Source organism: Pezoporus wallicus, unplaced genomic scaffold, assembly GCF_028554395.1.
Source record: "Pezoporus wallicus isolate ANWC-B61680 ecotype Strahan unplaced genomic scaffold, APGP_CSIRO_Pwel_v1 contig_854, whole genome shotgun sequence".
In the NCBI taxonomy this organism is placed as follows: Eukaryota; Metazoa; Chordata; class Aves; order Psittaciformes; family Psittacidae; genus Pezoporus; species Pezoporus wallicus.
Window position 1 is genome coordinate 33,071 of NW_026635257.1, and position 17,627 is coordinate 50,697.

At 52.7% G+C, this 17,627-nt stretch overlaps 1 protein-coding gene across 1 annotated transcript in view; it reads right to left on the reverse strand.

Annotated features, from left to right (window-relative positions):
• Positions 1-5,820: 5,820 nt before the first annotated feature.
• CFDP1 (craniofacial development protein 1) overlaps positions 5,821-17,627 on the reverse strand; it is a 65,937-nt gene continuing 54,130 nt past the window's right edge. Inside the window, exons 6-7 of the mRNA XM_057414389.1 lie at positions 12,309-12,467; positions 5,821-6,331 (exon numbers count right to left, since the gene is read on the reverse strand). Coding sequence (XP_057270372.1) covers positions 6,241-6,331; positions 12,309-12,467 — 250 coding nt within the window. The 3' untranslated portion in view covers positions 5,821-6,240. The remainder of the gene's footprint in view (positions 6,332-12,308; positions 12,468-17,627) is intronic.

The following is a 17,627-nucleotide window of genomic DNA, read 5'->3' on the forward strand; positions in this document are numbered from 1 at the left end:
GCTCGGTACCGACGGCGGGCGGGGGACCCGGACCGCGACCGGGACCGGGACCGGGAGCGGGACCAGGACCAGGACCAGGACCAGGACCAGAACCAGGACCAGGACCAGGAGGGAGGGGACTGGGACCGGCACCAGAACCGGGGGACGGGACGGGACGGGACGGGACAGGGGGGGTGGACCGGCCGCTGGGGGCGTGCCGCCGTGCAGGTAGGGTGCAGAGGGGGTGCGGTGATGTACACTGCGGGTGTGCAATGTGTGTGCACTGGGGGTGTAATGGACGTACACGGACATGTGACAGGCAGGTGCGCTGGAGGGTTACATGTGTGTGACGGGTTCGGAGCACATACATGTGTGTGTAAGGGGCATGTAGCAGGGGAGGTGTGTGTGAAAAGTGTGCAACAGGCAGGTGTGTAATGGGTGTTGTGAGCATGTGGTGGGTGTTCATCAGCAGAGGAGTACCGGATGGGTTTAAGGGGAAGGTGACGGGTGTGTGTAGGTACAATGAGTGTGTAGGGCAGGGGGTGATGTGTGCAGTGGAGGGGGTGTGTTTAAGTGTGTGCGAGGGCTTTCTCTCAGCTGCATGTCCCACCCCAGCCCAGTTGCTGATGCAGGGTAAGGATCCATTGTGGCACAGCATGGCCCACCAGACAGTGTGGCACACATGGCATGGTGCAGCACACGAGGCACACGATGGCACATGGCACACTGCAGTGTCCGGCACGCTCCCCACCTGACCTGTTCCAACAGCCCAGGCACGTGGCCCACAGGCGCCCTGGCAGCCAGTATTGATGCTGCCCCACAGGAACTGCAGCTCTGCTGCTGGCATGCACATGGAGCCAGGAGTGGGCTGGGAGGGCAGTTGCAGGGCAAGCAGGGAGCCCATGGAGGCACGTGTCTGAGCTGCAGCAGCATGAGCTGCGGGAGATGTGAGCTGCGTGGGCACAGATGAGCTGCAGGACACGTAGGAGCTGCAGTGGAGGCACAGGACCCGTATGACATGCACAGCCTGCACAAGCTGCAGACACACATGTGGCCCAGCACAGGAGCATGCAAGAGCTAAGTGGGTGCATGGGACTTCATGTGTATGTGCCCAGAACCGGGGGGAGATCTGGGAGTGGCCAGTGAAGGTGCAAGGCCTGTGCACATGCAGAGAGCCAAGCAGAGGCACACGGGGCTGGCCAGCAGCCATGCTGGTGCACACAGGAGCTCCAGAGCTGCAGGGCCATGGAGCAAGCTGTGCATGCCGAGGCAGGCCAGGAATGTACCTCCGCCCCTGCACATGCTCCTGCCGTGGCATTCGCTTTCAGCTGTGTTCACCTCAGGGGTTACCTTTGGGTTGTACCAGTGTGCTGCAACAGAGCCGAGGCCACACTGCAAACACATGCGCCACCACAGAAAGCAAGGCTTGCTCTGCTCCCCAAGAGCCACCACCACCATCCCCTGGCACCAGCAACCTCCCTGTACCATCCCCTGCTTGGAGGCAGGATCCCCAGTGCATTGCTGGCAGAAGGGGAAATAGAGGCACAGCCAGGGGTACGAGATATGTGGCACAGGGTATGCGGTCACACCGCAAACCACAGCCACCCCAGTGGTGCAGCCAGAGGACTGCGGTTTCCTCTTGCCAGTGGCAGCGGTGACAGTGCAGGGAATGAGCCCCGTGTGCAGCCCTGGGATGGGCTCTGAGCTCCGCAGCCAATCCCGTGAGGCCGCACTGTGTTTGCTTTGGAACCCTCGAGCCTGGTGAGATTCTACTGGGCCGGCAGCAAGGGTGTCTCTTGGGATCCCTGGGATGATCCTGCTACTGCATGGCTTCAGGCGGGTGCTGAGGAGCCACAAGCTCCTTGCTTTGGTATTAAGGGATTTTATTTCCCACCCTCCTTGTGAAGGGATCAAACCATCCCCTGTCAATCGTCAATCCTGGCCATTTTAGGTGCATTGTAGCCAAATACATCAGCTGCCAACAGCTCCTGCATCCCCCTGCTTCTGCAGCCATGCACTCAGTGGGTGACAGGCACCAACAGGCCTACCTGTAGCTTCTCCAGCTTCTAAGAAAATGAAATGCCAGAAAAGAGGATCAGAAGTGGAGCATTACAGGGGCCCTGTGCACGCTGGGGATGCTCAAAGCTGGGTTGGTTGCAGGCAGTGGGGTATGGTGAGGGCCTCACATGGTGATTCTCCACCGGCTATAGTGGATGCAGGGTTGGGGGTTTTGGGATGGATCCTGCTTGGGATGCAGGTTGCCCCAGCAACAGTTGCTATGGAAGACACTTTGGTGACAAAATTTCCAGCCATATTCATGTGTCTGTCACTGTCTCTGGGAGAGTCCCTGGTGTCCAGCGAGCCAGCTCTGCACCAAGCAGGCTGCTGCTGTTGTTCCTGTGCCTAGCCAGGCTTTTCCTGGCATGGAAATGTGTTGGAGGACTGCAAAGTGGAAGTTAAGGGGCGCACAGTGGGCATACATGGGATTGGGGGAGCAGGTGAGTGGTGCTGTGCCAGGTTAATTGGCTAATTGGTGATTAATGCCCCATCGACCCTGCTATGCCCCAACCACCAAGATGGGATGTGTTGTAGTGATTCCACACCTGGGGCACAGCTCTGGTACAGTGGGACATCCCAGGGAAGGGGGCACACTGGGGAAGCTGGAGCCATCCCCAGTGGGAAATAGAGGCTTTGAATGGAGCTGCCTGCTCCTGCCTACAGCACTTTCCTGCAGCCCTGCCAGGGCTGTGCTTCGGAAAGCTGCCTCCTGCCTCCTGGAGCAGCAATAGGATTACACGGGACTGAGTCTCCTAGCAATGAACAGAGAAATAAATCCTGTAAGGTAGGATGGGATTTATTAGCTTTCAATATTCTGGTAATAATGAGGACATTTCTCTTGGCTTGTATTATCACAGGACCCAACAGGATCACAACAAGGATTTATCCCCACGCCTCTCTATGGTGCAGGGCTGGTTTTAAGCTGCAGAGGAGACTGCTCACTTCTCCAGGGAGCAGCAGGATGGTGGGAACAGGACAGCAGGGCACACCCTCATCTCCTGAAAAGCTGAGGCGGAGTGTGGGCCTAGGGCTCTCCCAACAGTAGCAGCTCTGTTCATCTCCCTGTTCATCCCCCAGTGAGGGCTTGGCTATGCCACCACTGCCGGCTGACCTTCAAACACTAGTGCCAGCACCCACCAGTGTGTGAGTTTGCCCCGAGTGGGGACCCTCCCATGGGTGGGAGACCCACAAACCACCCCATTAGTCTTGAACCCACCGCAGCCACGCTGTGCTGCTGGATCACACATTGCTGCGGGAAAAGAGGTGGGAGAAGCTGGAAGCAGCAGCTTGGGGAAGAGGATGTGGTGCCCCCAGCTCCATCAGCCCCTCCCAGCACCAGGTCCCCATGGGGACCTGCTGCCCCACAGCAGAGGTGCCTCCTGGGTCCAGCCACACTTTGCCCCATGGCAGCCTGGCCAGCCCAGAATCCCATCACAGGCCTGGGGATGGCCTGGCAGGGTCCCATGAGATGCACTGTGAGAGCCAGACATGTGTTCCTGTATCCCCACCACCTCAGCAGCTGTAAATACACACCATTCCCTGCCCTGTAGCAGGCTCCCCTGGGCAGCCTCCCCAGACCCCACTGAGCAGCTTCATAACAGTTTCACTGCAGCTCTGGAGCATGGCCCCTGACTGATGGGGCACACAGACACAATCACTGCCTTGTCTGGGGCCCAGCCACACAAGGGGCCCCTTCAGGCAGGCAGGGAAGGGGGAGCTCCCCGGGGCGAGGTGATGCTTGGGGCCATGAGGGACTCCTTGCAGTGCCAGAGTTATCCCCAGCAAATGCCCTGAGTGGGTTCTGACCCACAGAGGACACATGGAGCTTCCTGGCTCGAGGTGGGAACATCTCAAAAGAAGGACCTGCATCTCCTGCAGGATCACCATCTCCCTGCAGAGTGCTCAGGGCTGGAGGGGATGCCGAGGGCTGGCTGGGACCCGGGCCACCCCCCTTCGTGGGAAGGTGGCTGGGAATGGAAATAGCAAGGCGGGGGGGGGGGTTGGCTTTGGCTTTTTGTTTTTCCTTCCTAAGCAGCCAAGCTCTGTTTTCTGGAGACCTGTAAATCACTCCTCATCTTCAGGAAAGAGAGGCGAGGAATACATGATCCAACCAAGCAAAAACGTGGGACACTTGGGAGCTCACACGGAGGAAGCCAGGAATCAGCCCCAGGCTGAGGCTGCCCCGGCTGTCCCACAGACCCTGTCCAGGCTTGCCGGGCTGGGCGCTGGGTACCACAGCCCAGCTCACCTCCAGGATTCTGGGAGTGGGGAGCCTGGCAGAGAGGGGAGCCGAGGCTCGCGGCCACGGCCATGGATCTGCACTTTTCCAGCAGGTCAGGTTGCTTCCAAGACTTCAAAATTTTCCACATTTGCTCAGCTGAAGGGAAGGAAAACCCCCAGAGAAGAGAGGCCGGAACTCTTCTGGAGAGCAGAGCTGGGGCTGGCAGGCAGGGTCCTGTAAACTGGGGGTCACTCATTTTCCCAGTTTACCAGCATGCCCGTGGAGGCTGCCCTGGCCAGATCCCACTAACACACTGTTAGCATGTGTGGAAATCCAGAGGCATTCCTCCAAGCCACCCAGAGCCTGGTGCTGCTGCAGGCCCCTCTCTGGACACAGGCTGGAGCTCTTCAGGGCTTTTAAGAGCAGGGCTGGGTTTGGTGCCTCCGGCCTTTGGGTTCTCCAAAGGTTTCCCTGTTGCATCTGCCAGCCAGGAGCCCTGAGCTGAAACCTCCCCACCACAGTGCCCTGCATGGGGACTCCGGTTGTTTTTGCAACCAAAACCAAAGCAGCAACTGGCTTGGGAGTGTTTCGAGATGAAAACCTGTCATCACCCCCTCGTTTTGTGTCCAATTTCAGGCTCGTTGAAGCAGGTCTGTAACAGCTGATTCTGTACAGAACAGGCTGCAGCTCTCCCCAGCACGTGGTGTTTTGTTCTCATCTATCCTGCAACACGGCCACAGAGCAAGGGCTGACTCAGCAGCTGACACGTGAGTCCAAAGCTGAGACCATTCTCAACGCCATGGGCAAGGGGCCAGTGCAGCACCGCTCAGCCTGTTAGCAGGAAGGATGGGGCTGGTGTTGCTTTTCCCCCTGCCACAGCACCAGCATGGGCTGCCCATTGAGCAGGCTCTGAGCATCCCATGGGGAAAAGCACCTTTACTCCAAGGACCTGTATGGGACAAACACTGGAAACTGCCAAACTCAGCTCCAGATCAGAAGAACGGCAAGATGATGGTGTGCTGCTGGCCTCCAGCTCCATCTGCTCCACACTCAGGTGCCTCTGTCTGCCCTCCCAGGCAGCTTCACTTGCTGAATGTTCCTGTGTGGCTGTGCTGTGGCAGAGATTCCTCACTCCTGCAGCATCACTACAGTATGATTACATTGTCCCCATCAACCCCCAGTTCTGGATTTAATCCCACCTCTAAGCAGGGATTTTCACTGTCACCATCGAACACTTCTTACTATATGAAACTGTTCATTTCTCTGTCATCTGATTCCCACACAAACCAGCATGCAAGAGTGTCAGGGTGGAATACTTTATTCACATGAATGCTTAGATCCTGGCCCATCCTGCCTGCTGCAGCTGCTCACATCTTCTAGACAGAATGAACGAGGAAGGATTTCTTCATAAATGACTACTACTGCTGAACTCACGACAATCAGCTTGCTTAATGCACACCCCCCCACCTCCCCCCAGCATCATCAGACCCCATAAGCAAGGAGAGACAGTTCAGCTCTGTCCAGGTAAGAGCACAGCGTGGCGGGGCAGGGAGGCTGTGGGGCTGGCAGAAGGGCTCCAGCACACAGCTTGTGCATGCACAGCACCCATTAAACCTCCCTGCAGCTCCACCCTCAGAGCTGAATATACTGGCACCCCCCCAGCCCTCACAGTTCCTCCTGCTGCCAGAAGCAGCAAGGGCTGGCAAAGGATGGGTGCCACCATATCTTCTCCATGGAAAGCTGCTGCCAGAGTCTCATCCTTCTATCACCTTCTGGGCCATTTAACCCTCAAACTGGCCCCTTCCCACAGACTAATACCCTCCCTGAACTATTGCATTAAAAGGAAAAACCTGTACATTGAACCATACAGGCTGAGTCTTGGGTAGAGGTTTCCGTGCTCGGTGATCCAGTGGTGGCTGGCAGCCCCCAACCAGCACTCGGGCACAGAAGGGAGCAAAATCCCCTGAAGCCATACACAGCACTTAGGGCTTCATCCTGCTCAGTCTCAGGTCGCGTTCGATTTCAAACTGCCTGTGATCCACGCGCTCCAGGAATGCTTTCCTCTCGATGTACCTGCAGGGAGGCAGAGGCTGTTAAGCAGTGCCTGTAGCAGCCAGGGCTGCCCCCAGCCTTGGCGCACAGCTGATCCAAAGTTAGGAGCAGGGAGGGAAGGCATCATCTGCTTCCCTCCCTGTCTCTCCATGAGCTGATCAGTGCACTGAATGTTTCCCATGGACACAAGAACTGCCCTGTGGCCTGCTGGGTATCCCCTGGGGGACTCACAGAGGCCTGGGGTGAAGGGATCCTGCAGGCTGGAGATACAAACTGGCTGGTTCTGGTTCCAGCTCTCCTCTAGTGGCTAAGAAATCAGAACCCTACACTGTTTTGTGTTGGAAGGGACATCAAAGCTCATCCAGTTCCAACGCCCTGCCATGGGCAGGGACACCTTCCACTAGACCAGGTTGCTCCAAGCCCCATCCAACCTGGCCTTGAGCACTGCCAGGGATGGGGCAGCCACAGCTTCTCTGGGTAACCTGTGCCAGGGCCTCAGCACCCTCACAGGGAAGAGCTTCTGCCCAAGATCTCATCTCAATCTCCCCCCTGTCAGGTTAGAGCCATTCCCCCTTGTCCTGTCCCTACAGGCCCTTGTCCAAAGCCCCTCTCCAGGTTTCTCGTAGCCCCCTTTAGGCACTGAAGCTGCTCAAAGGTGTCCCCAAAGCCTTCTATTCTCCAGGCTGAACAAACCCAGCTCTTTCAGCCTCTCATCAAGCAGGGGTGCTCCAGCCCTGGAGCATCTCCATGACCTCCTCTGGACTCGCTCCAACAGGCCCACATCCTTCTTGTGTTAGGGGCCCCAGAACTGGATGCATCCTTCACAAACAACTTGAACTGGCTCAGGGAAGGTCCTTGGCAGAGAGGCAGCTCTGACGCTCCTCCCTTGGGCCCAGGTGACCCTGTAAAGCATTTCAAACCCAACCACAGCAACACAAGCCACAATACAAGCTGGTAACAGGCACATGGAGCATTAGGGACACAAACATCACAACTCAACAAGCCTGCAGCAGCTCAGGGATTCAGCCCAGGGGCTTCCCTGCCAAAAATCAGCTCATAACTGCTGCTGAGCATTTACCTCTCTCCCTCTCAGCACAGCACCTGAGTGCTGCAAGGAAGAAAGCAAGCACGCCTGCACGTGGAAAAGCACCTTGCCACTCATTAATGGCATGCAGATGAATTTTAATGTACTTTGCTGCAACCCTTGCCACAGATAGCCCGGGGCTGTGCTACTAATTAACCTACAGAGGGAGTGAAATTGCAATTCAAAACAGGAGCTGTAATTGAATCATCACAATTGTTCTGCATTTGTTCCAGGGCGGCAAGCACTCGGCTATCATGACAAGGTCATACACTCCATACATTTGGCTTCTCTGTGCCCGTCACTGCTTTTCCTGCAGCTGGTGCCTACTAACCAGAGAAGCCTGCTGCTTGAAAGCAAGACTGAAAGCTGCAGGGAAGTGAGCATCTGCAGATTTTCCAGGCTCCAGGGTGGTGGGCAGCATGCAAGGATGCGCCTAACACCCACCTGCACGGGAAGGCTGAAGCCCCTTCCCACCACCAGCAGCAATCCCTCAAGGACAGAGGGCTTCCTCTGTCCTCCTCATTTGGTGATGAGGTCTCTGCTTGATGCTACATACATTGAACTGGCACTGAATGTGCTCCAGCACCAGAGTGCCTTCACCCTTGCTGCAAAGGACAGCCCTGATGCTCCTGCCCACCCAGGCATCACTGGAAATTAATTAATCCAAATTAATTTCAGCGAGTGATTCCCCCAAGCGGATGAACAGCCCTGCACATCCCTACTGCCACCCCATGCCCCACTGCAGCTGACACAACTGGGTCAGCTCATCTCCGCCGGGTGTGAGGGCAGGGGTGTAATGCAGATGATGCGCTGGCTGTGAGGAGGTATTTTTCTGCACCCCTCACTGTCAGAAGTTGGATTGAGAGCTGTGGTCCCCTCCCAGCACTGGTACAGGAAAGGCAGGCAGGGGAGTATTTGCTTCCCTTCATCCCTGCAAGCAGGGAGGTGACCTGCATCCTGGGGCCAGGCTCGGAGAGGCCACAGGAAGGAAGTCAGAGGGGTCACATTGAATATTAGTGTGCCATATTGCTGGGCGTGTGGTTTTCCTCCCCCTCCACCGCTGAACACCAACCACAACCACAGCTAGGGAGGCAAGGGACAGGGGTTACTGCTGGCAACCTGGGAGCACCTGTACTGCTTGGGCAGCAACACCCTGAGCTACTGATTTTGAAGCTCTTTAAGCTCCTGTGCAACACCATTCTCCCAACCCCAGCAAGAGGTCAGCACCTTCCCCTTCCTCCTCCTCAGCTGCTGTGCCTCTGATGGGCAGGGACTGGCTCCTGGGGGATGGATAAGGATCATGAACCAGGAATGTGGTCTCACTGCCACTGGGGCAGCTGTGCATGGAGTAGGTTACCCCGTGGCGTTGTCCTTGGCCAGCCACAGAAAAACACTGCAGGGGCTGGAGCAGACCCTGCAGGGCACTGCTGTGCATACACAGGGGTTCATGGGGCAGGCAGCCTGGGAACAAGCCCAGCTGGCTGTACAGTATGCACACAGAGGCTGGAGGTGCTGATGGACACAAGCAGGGAAGCAGCAGCTCTGCAGGGGTGGCAGAAGCACCCTCTGCACACCAAACCCTGCACCTGAGACACAGCTCCACCTCTGGTTCCCAGCCTGGCTCGGTGCAACTGACAGCAAGGCCGTGTCAAATGGCAGTGTAAAGAGCACGAGTGAGGCACAAACACCCGTCCTGCACTTATCTAAATAACCTTTGCTACCCGAATCAATAGTTTCCTGTAAATTATCAGCCCGTGTGGAAACAGGGCGGCTTGATCCACAGAGGAGGAAGGTAAATTTGTGGGAAGAAGAGGCTGTCCCTGCTAACCAGGGCACCTGCAAACTGCCCTGGGGAGGGTTTCACTGGTGCTGCCTCTCCCCTGCCAGACACCACCAGTCATGAGCACACGGGGCCAGCCCAGGGCTGCTCCCCACTGGGGCTGCCCTACAAAGGTGGCCCAATTACGAGGCCACTTCACATTTCCATTTATAAAGCTCATCAGAGACATCAACAGCAAAGGGGACAGCTGCCTCTGCTCCTTACTTCACCCTCCTGTCAAATCCAGGACAGGCCCTCAGGATCTGACACAATCTGCACAAACCCAGATCCTGCTGCAGGGGCAATGCAAATCACTGTATGGGGCTTGTGATAAGACGGGTGGAAAATCAGAGGCAGGGGTGGACACAGCCACAGGGCAGCACACATTCCCTCTGCCTCGGGAATCTGGGGCCAGGCTGCAGCCGGCTGATAACCAGCAACAGCATCAGAAACGTGCCACAGTCCCAGAGAAGGGTTGGAGAGGTCCGACACACGAGGAGCTCTGGGCTGTGAACAGCAACTTCTGCAAGGCTACCAGAAAAAAGAAGTTCAGCCTGCCTTCCCTTCTGAGCAGATAAAGAAAAGCCTCTTGCCTTCCTCAAGACATGCATGGATCATCCCTGCATTGAGCAGGCATGCGTGGCATCCAGCAAACAGCTCCAGGAGCAGGTTGTGGCTGTCCTGGTCAGGCAGACTGTTAGTTACAAAGCAGGACAGAGGTTTCTAACATATGTCAGCACCAGGGATTAAAGGCAGCACCCGCTCCCTCCTGCCTGGGTTGAAGGGTTAACAACAGCTCCTCACAGTTTTTATAGAGATGGGTAAATGATTGCTCACTGTAGGCTGAGCAGAGCCTATGTTGTCAAAGGAGAAGAGGTAGCTGTGGAAGGGACAACAGGCTCTCCTGCAAAGTGACCTGAAGCAGGCAGCAGTGGTGTCTGTGTGCTCTGCTCCCCGGACAGGCTGGCTGCTCTTGTAACTGTGCAGCACGCCTCACACCTTGAAGGTGGAAGTAATTCATAGTGAGCAGGTACACAGTTGATACCCTCACATTACATGCCTGACTGGCACAAACAGATTTGTAAAGAGTGGCTAAAATTAGCACACCATCTCAAATGTTTCTCATTAGTTTAATGACGAAACCTGATTAACAATAAAGCCCAGTGGATTTTCCAGCCTGGGATGTGACAGGCAGCAAAACCTAAAGCTCTCCAGGCTTACAGATGCTCTTAAATATTGCTGCTCTGCTTTGCTCATCTTTTCAACATGCTAATCCCTTCTTCGGCCTTCATTATGTTAGTGTCTACGGAACAGTTTACTAGGTGTGAAAATCAAGCTGTCCTGCTTGTCTAGGGTGGAAAAGGTAACAGCTCTGCCCAGGAAAGGTCAAGATACTAGGTTTGAACAAGCAAGAGATGCCACAGAATACTCATGCAGGGCAGCCTGGCTTGTCTGGGGTGTGTACAGTCCAGCTGAGAATCAAGCTGATTCCACTGGCTGCAGAAAGAAATGGTGCGTACCAACACTTGGGAGGAGATGGTCTGGCTTTTAAGGATGGTACTACCAAAATCAGCCCAGTCCAGAGCAGTGAGGGCCCAAAGCTGTTACCACATTTGGCACCCACATAGGACATCTGCACAGAGCAAATTCTCACTCTACATCCTATCGGGACAAGCCAGCCAGGTGCCACAGACAGAAACAGGACCCTTCTCCGGAGGTGGGCTCTCACAAAGCAGCCTGCAGCTCCTGATGGGGCTTCATGGGAAAAGCTCACCCTCCTTCATCTCACAGCCTGGCTCTGCCTCCAGACCCCTGGCATGGCCATTTCAACAGGGCCTTGTGTATGGGGCTCTGACTGCAGTGTTAGCCATGCTGCAGCCAGCATCAGCAGTGATCTGGTGCTCTGCCACACATGTTCTCGATGTAAATCGCTCACCAACTTGGGTTTCAGAGATCTCTCAGGAACACCCTACCCCCCCCAGCACTCCTAATGTGTTGCTCCACTTGTGCAACAGCAAGTGTTCAGAAATCCATCAGGGCAGAGCTGATGGAGCAGGGGTGTTGTGGAAGGGTGCAAGACCAAACTGAAAAAAACACAGCAATTACGAAGTATCTATTTGAAATACAAATTCCCACGTGCTGGAATGCAGAAGCTCTGAGTTTTTTCTGCAGAGTAAAAGAACAGCTTAAAATAAAAATACATTTTATGAGCTGTCCACTAAGCCGGTTATGTTTTACCAGAGCTTAGCAAAGCAGCTGTAGTGGAAACACCACTTCTGATCTTATTACCCTTCCCTGCAGTGCATGTTATTAACTGTCTGTTTTATTTATAGCATCGCCATTTACTTTTACGATACTTCCATTAACTTCATTGGACTGAACATTGCTTGATGCACACAATCAACACCCAGTGCTGCCATAATCTTTAATGCACCTTGCCAGCTGTTCTGGGTTTGGAGGAGGAGAGAGGGCAGAGGCAGCTGGAATGTGTCACTCGAAGAATGGAACGAAGAACATACGTCCCAATTTGAGACAGGGCAAAGGCAACAGTGTCTCCTCATGGGAGTGCTGTATTAGACCAGTTCCTGCTGTATCTGTGCCACTAACAGGAGAGAAGATAAAGCACAGCCAGACTCTACTTTAGCTGGACTTGGGTTGGAAAGGATCCTAAGATCATCTAGTTCCACCCTCTTGCCATGGTCACGGACACCTTCCACTAGACCCGGTTGCTCAAGCCCCCATCCAACCTCACCTTGAACACTGCCAGGGATGGAGCATTCACAGCTTCCTTAGGCAGCCCATTCCATTGTCTCACCACTTTCACAATAAAGAATTTCTTCCCTACATCTAACCTAAATCTCTCCTCTTTAAATTTGAAAGAACTCACCAGTTTGTCTGCAGATTGATAGGTGCTTGCAGGCTTACCTGTCTCCCTGTGATACCTAGAGCAGCTACTGCCTTTATATATCCCAAGAATAAATCCTTGGTCAATCCCACAGGTTTGCTGAACTCTCTCTGTAGCAAGTGATGGAGTTCTTCCATGTATAGGAAGTGGTGGGAAATGCTGCACTACTATTAGGTAAAGTCCGTCTTACCCATCTTTCCCTCGGTTATGGATCGCCAGTTCCTCTACAATCCCCTCTTCCTCCTTGAAGTTCTCCCAGTCCAGTTTAGATTTCTCCAGTGTGCTCATCTTCTGCTTTTTGGAGCCAATTTTCCCCAGGAGACTGCTCATACCACTTGGCCTTTTCACCCTGATGGAGATAAGGGAGCAAATGTCACTTAAAAGCAGGGAGAGAGCAATTAAAAATGGAGCTGAAGAACGTCACGTGTGAGAGTGGTGACCTTGATGGTGGTGAGCCACCGCTACTAAACAGATGGCCACCAACTTCAGACAGCCTGGAGGCACCAAGGTCACACTTCCTGCAGATCCTGCTCCCCAGTTCCCCTGGAAGCAGCAGAGTTCATTTCTTTATGTGAAAGGGCTTTTTCATTTATCTCCTTAAGAGAACAAAAAGCTTTCAGGCCAAAAGAGATCATTAAATCATCTACTTTGACCCCTTGTATATACCAGGCCAAGCCATTCCACTGATCACCTCCGTGCTAAGCCCAGCTCTTTGTCTTCAGTTTAAAGTGTTGTTTTCTGGAAGGGATCCAGCCTCGGTGGCGTCATCAGCTCTGACAACACATTCATGAATTAACTGTTTCGTTGGTATTAATGCATCTGTTTTCAACTTAATTTTGTCTAGCTTTGGGTTCAGGTTGCTGCTTCTTATTCTAAATTCAACAGTACTGTGGAGCCCAGGTGGGTCTCATTAGTAACATACTCATACACCATAAAGAATTTACATCTGAATTACCATCTCCCAGGTCCCTGTTTAGCAGGAAACCAACTTGGTCTTTCATCTCCTTGCTTCTAGGAGACTGAAATCCCACCCATGTGGCAGGGCCCCCGAATTTCCCCTTTATGCTGGGAAATGCACACATGGGGACTCAGATCAGCCAGGTTGCCCTCTAAGGAAGACAATTCCCAGGCTAGGAACTGGTAAAACAAGCTGGTATTAACCCTTTGTAAACTCCCACAGAAGAGAGGGGCAAACAACATCCCATTGAACTCGGTGTTTACACACATTCCAGAGATAACTTCAGGTCTGCAGGGCCTTTGCCTCTACAAGAAGCTGGAGAGGAAATGATTCTCGTTCCTGAGAGATGGAGGAATCTGGGGAGGGGGGCCTACAAAAGGGAAGGCAGCCAGGTGAGCGCAGCAGACTGCTCTCCATCAGTACTCTCCAAGCACACTCCTGCCCAGGGGTAGCTGTTCTTGGGAACATATCCAAAGCTGTCCTTATCGGATCATTAGCATGGTTTATGCTTCCATAATTTGCAAGCCTCTAAAGGAAAATAATTCTGCAGTTTATATGGAATTAAATCAAAGAAAATGACGTCTTTTAAAGTCTCAGCCAGAAGATTCTCAATGCAAGAATGGCTGCCCAAAGTCACCTCGGGTTGCAGCTGCCTGATAGAGATATATTTGGGCTACAAACCCTGGATTAAGGGCATTTTGGCAGGCTCTATAACCCTTGGACAAAGATGCCTGCCCCTCCTCATATGCCCAGCCAGAGGAGCAGAAATGGCCCAAGACCTGGCTCTCTTCTTTCTTTCAGTCCCTGCCCACGGCAGCGCCAGCCAACACTTTTCACTCTGAGGGACACAGAGCGACCTGGGTGCACTTTTATTCACTTTTATCTCTGAACGTTTCATCAAGATGTTTACAGCTCTTCACATCATGATCATGCAATAAAACCTTGATCCTTGCTTAGCCTCTTATTCTCCTTTCCCTTTTGAGACATGATGGCTTCAAGTATCCTTATCTGCAGGTAGCAGGAAAGTGGTGCAAGGGGAGAAAAATGTGCAAAGATTTCAGCACAAGATAACACTGGAGAGATTTGGTTCCCACATCTGGTCATTCAGAACTACACATGAGCCTTGCACAACCACCAAGCCCAGCGCCAGATGCATGTTCATGTTGGAGGGATTGAGAGCTGGAGGTATGACAAGGAAAAAGGCAAAACCAAACAAAATATTGGGCAAGCATCCCCTGTGGCACTCCCGGCTGAGCAGCCACCCAGACAGCAGAGCCTGGTGCTTGTGCATGGCAGCTCCTTACTGCAAGGCCTTGGGGTTTAGCATGAGACTTAAAGTAAAGATGCCTTGAGACAGATGTAGAGAAGTTCTAGGGCTGATCCAGCTGGCACTGCCCCTCTCCCTCAAGCCTGGCAGGCAGAAGGTGTTTAAATTAACACAAGAAAGGTATTCAATAACATGTTTCTCTGGATGCACTTAACTTTCCAAACACACTCGTGCTTACAATTTTGTCAACCTTTGAAGTGGGAGAAGCAGAGGTGTAGAAATGGAGGGTGTTGTCCCATGTCCCTATATGTCTCCTAAGTGTTTTTTTTTGGGCAGAGAACCCCAATGGCATGAGAGCCAACTCAACATCTCACCTGCATCAACCAACTCTTCTGCAGGTGGAACCCTACAGCCAACCATACAGCTGTATTACAGACAGGCCTACCTCTGCATAAGACACAGCACACACCTGGAACACCCACTTGAAGCTGTTTCAAGATCTCTCCTGGGTGTCAGAGAAATGCCTGCCCTGCAGAGTGACAAGCAGGCGCAAAGGCAGGCTCACACATGCTGAAATTGATGCCTTTTCTTTTTCTCTTCAGCCTGTCAGTTGCCAAGGGGAAGAGCCAAGTCAGGACAGGGGCCAATCGGCCAGGCTGGGCTGCCACACACGTCCCTGCATGAAACACAGACTGGGACATGCCCACAGGCAACTACTGTTCCCAAACCACAGTGGAGGATATACAGGAGGGAAGGGAACCAAAGGCAAGATGGTTCATGGCCAGAGGTGGAAGCAAGAGCAGTGCTGGCTTCACAGTAGGGCGCAGGGGCTGCAGGCTGCATGCTTATCAAACACTTTTTTTTCCATGGTAATTCCTGGCATAAATTAACAATGTCTACATGCACACATTTATCTGTAACAATGCTCAAGGGCCCTCTATCTCCTCTTGGCCATGGACTTCAGGAGCACACCTTAAAAGATACAATTCACCCCATGTTTGAAGCTACAGAGTCTAAGTTACGAACATGGACCTCCATCAACTGCTTCCAGACAGCCACAATACCTGTAAGTCAACAGTTCCTTCAAGGCAAGGGAACCTGACCAAAAAGGGCAGGCTATGTTGCACCCTTGTGTTGATCACTACTCCAAAACACTGCAAATATCTGATGTCAGCTCCATGCTGGAAATGGGCTGTGGTTGGATGACCCAGCTCTGCCTCCAGCCCCAACAACCCTTGGTTCTGTGCTGTTTGCCAGGCAATGAGATGGGGCCAGGCATAGGCTGAAGGACATGTTTGAGTCTGCTGCTGAGCCTTCACTCCACGCTGAGCCTTTCATCACCCTGAATAAATCCAGCAGCAAACCTGGGGGTGGAAATTCCTACTCTTGTGCCAAAACGAAGTAAATGAGAAACATTAAAGTCCAATTAAAAACTTGCTTGGCCTTAAATGCCTCATTCATTTAAAAAGCAAGTAAAGGGGCCTGATTAATTGCATTCAGTGCCAACAGGAGGAATTATTACCCTTTCTGTACTCATGAAGGGTATCTGCTAGGGCATCTTTAATCACTAAGGTATTTAAAGGCGAGAAAGTAATTTGATAAGACATAATGGATCCCAGGGACGAGGATCAGGACAATCACCCATTTAGGACACAAGCTCCTCCTTCCCATGACTAAAAAGCACAGCCGAAGTCAGCAGCTGAATCAGCACATCAACATGCTGGGAAGCTCTGCCTTGGGTGGAGGGACTTCCTTGCACCCATCTAATGTCTTCTGGACAAAGACCATGTCTGTACAGCACCTGCTGTGGCTGCACACAGTGACAAGCAGCAAGCCAAGGGCTCCTTTCCTGTCCCACCATAGCTGAACACACTCTATGTTTCTGCCCTTAACAATGAGCCTGCAGCCCAAACAGGACCTTGGAAAATGGCTGCTATACCAATGATATACTGTTACATGTAATGCCTGCTGTCTTGTAAGGTTGGCAGCATCTGAGAAATGCGTGCCTGCTTCCAAAGAGGCAGACTTCATCAAAGCTTTATAAAATAATCTTCAAACAATAGGAAGACAGGGCTACAAAGGTCTCGTAGTGCATCCTGCCGGCCAAAGCAAGATGAGTTCCAGAGATGGGTACTCTGAAGGCATCCTGACACCAACCCCACACGTAGTAGAGGTTTCAGTACTTCATCAGCCTTTCACTAATGTTAAGTTTTTCCCAATGACTAAATTTCCTTGCTCAGGCTATGATTGGTTATCTTCTTCCTAGTAGCTACTAAGAACAGTTCATTCCATCACTTTTCGCAGCAGCCTTTTATGTCTTTGAAAGCTTTTCCTTCTCCTCCCCTGCTAAGCTTGTTCTTCACCAGACTAAACAATCCCACGTCCTTCCAAGCTTTTCTCATTCCTCATGGTTTCCAGCCCTCTGACCACTCTCGCTGTTCTCCCTGAACTCTCTGCTATTGGCCCACATCTTCCTTGAAATACAGCATCTAAAATGGGAAAGAAAGGGCTCCAGCCACAGCTTTACCGGCACTGGGAACAGGAGAAATACTTCAGATGCCTTGTGAAGCATGCAGCTCCTTACACAGCCTCCTATGACGTCTGCCTTTTCACAACCGTGTGATAGCGTTGACTCATGTTGAGCCTGTGATTCAGAGGTATCTGTGTGCTCTGCTGCTGCCAAGCCAGTTATTTCCTTTCCTGATCCGTGCAGATGATTACTGCTACACAAAGGCAGAGATTTGCATTGGTCCTTCTGCGCTGTTCCCCCTGTCTGCCTTCACATTTCCCTTGACACAGTGGATCTTGGGTGTCTTCGAAAACAGCCTCTGCCATTCATAGCACCCATGCTGCAGCTGCTGAAGAGTACCAGTGGGGGAAGTACCCATGGAGACAATTTAGCAGCTGAACCAGCATAAGCTGGCCACAAAAGATCAAGCTGATAGCCAGAAGCAGGCAGGGACCAGCAGCAGATGGCAGGAGTAGCTGTGACACTTCATGCTGTCCAACTCCAATAACCAAAGGGTGCCCACAGGACATGTACTCATGTGTTGATCAAAGAGCCAGCAGCATTCCTAGCTCCAGCCTGACCTCCATCCTTGGGGATCACAAACCCTCTACTGCTCTGTTTCTGCTGGCTCCACAGGAGTGTGGAAACCACAAAACCTGAAGTGCTTCTCCATCTGCCTTCTATCATCCTCCTTGTTGTGGAGGACAGCAACTGCTGTAGCATGAAGGTCTTAATTCCATCTTCTAGCAATATTTTTAAGAGCTCAATTTGTAAG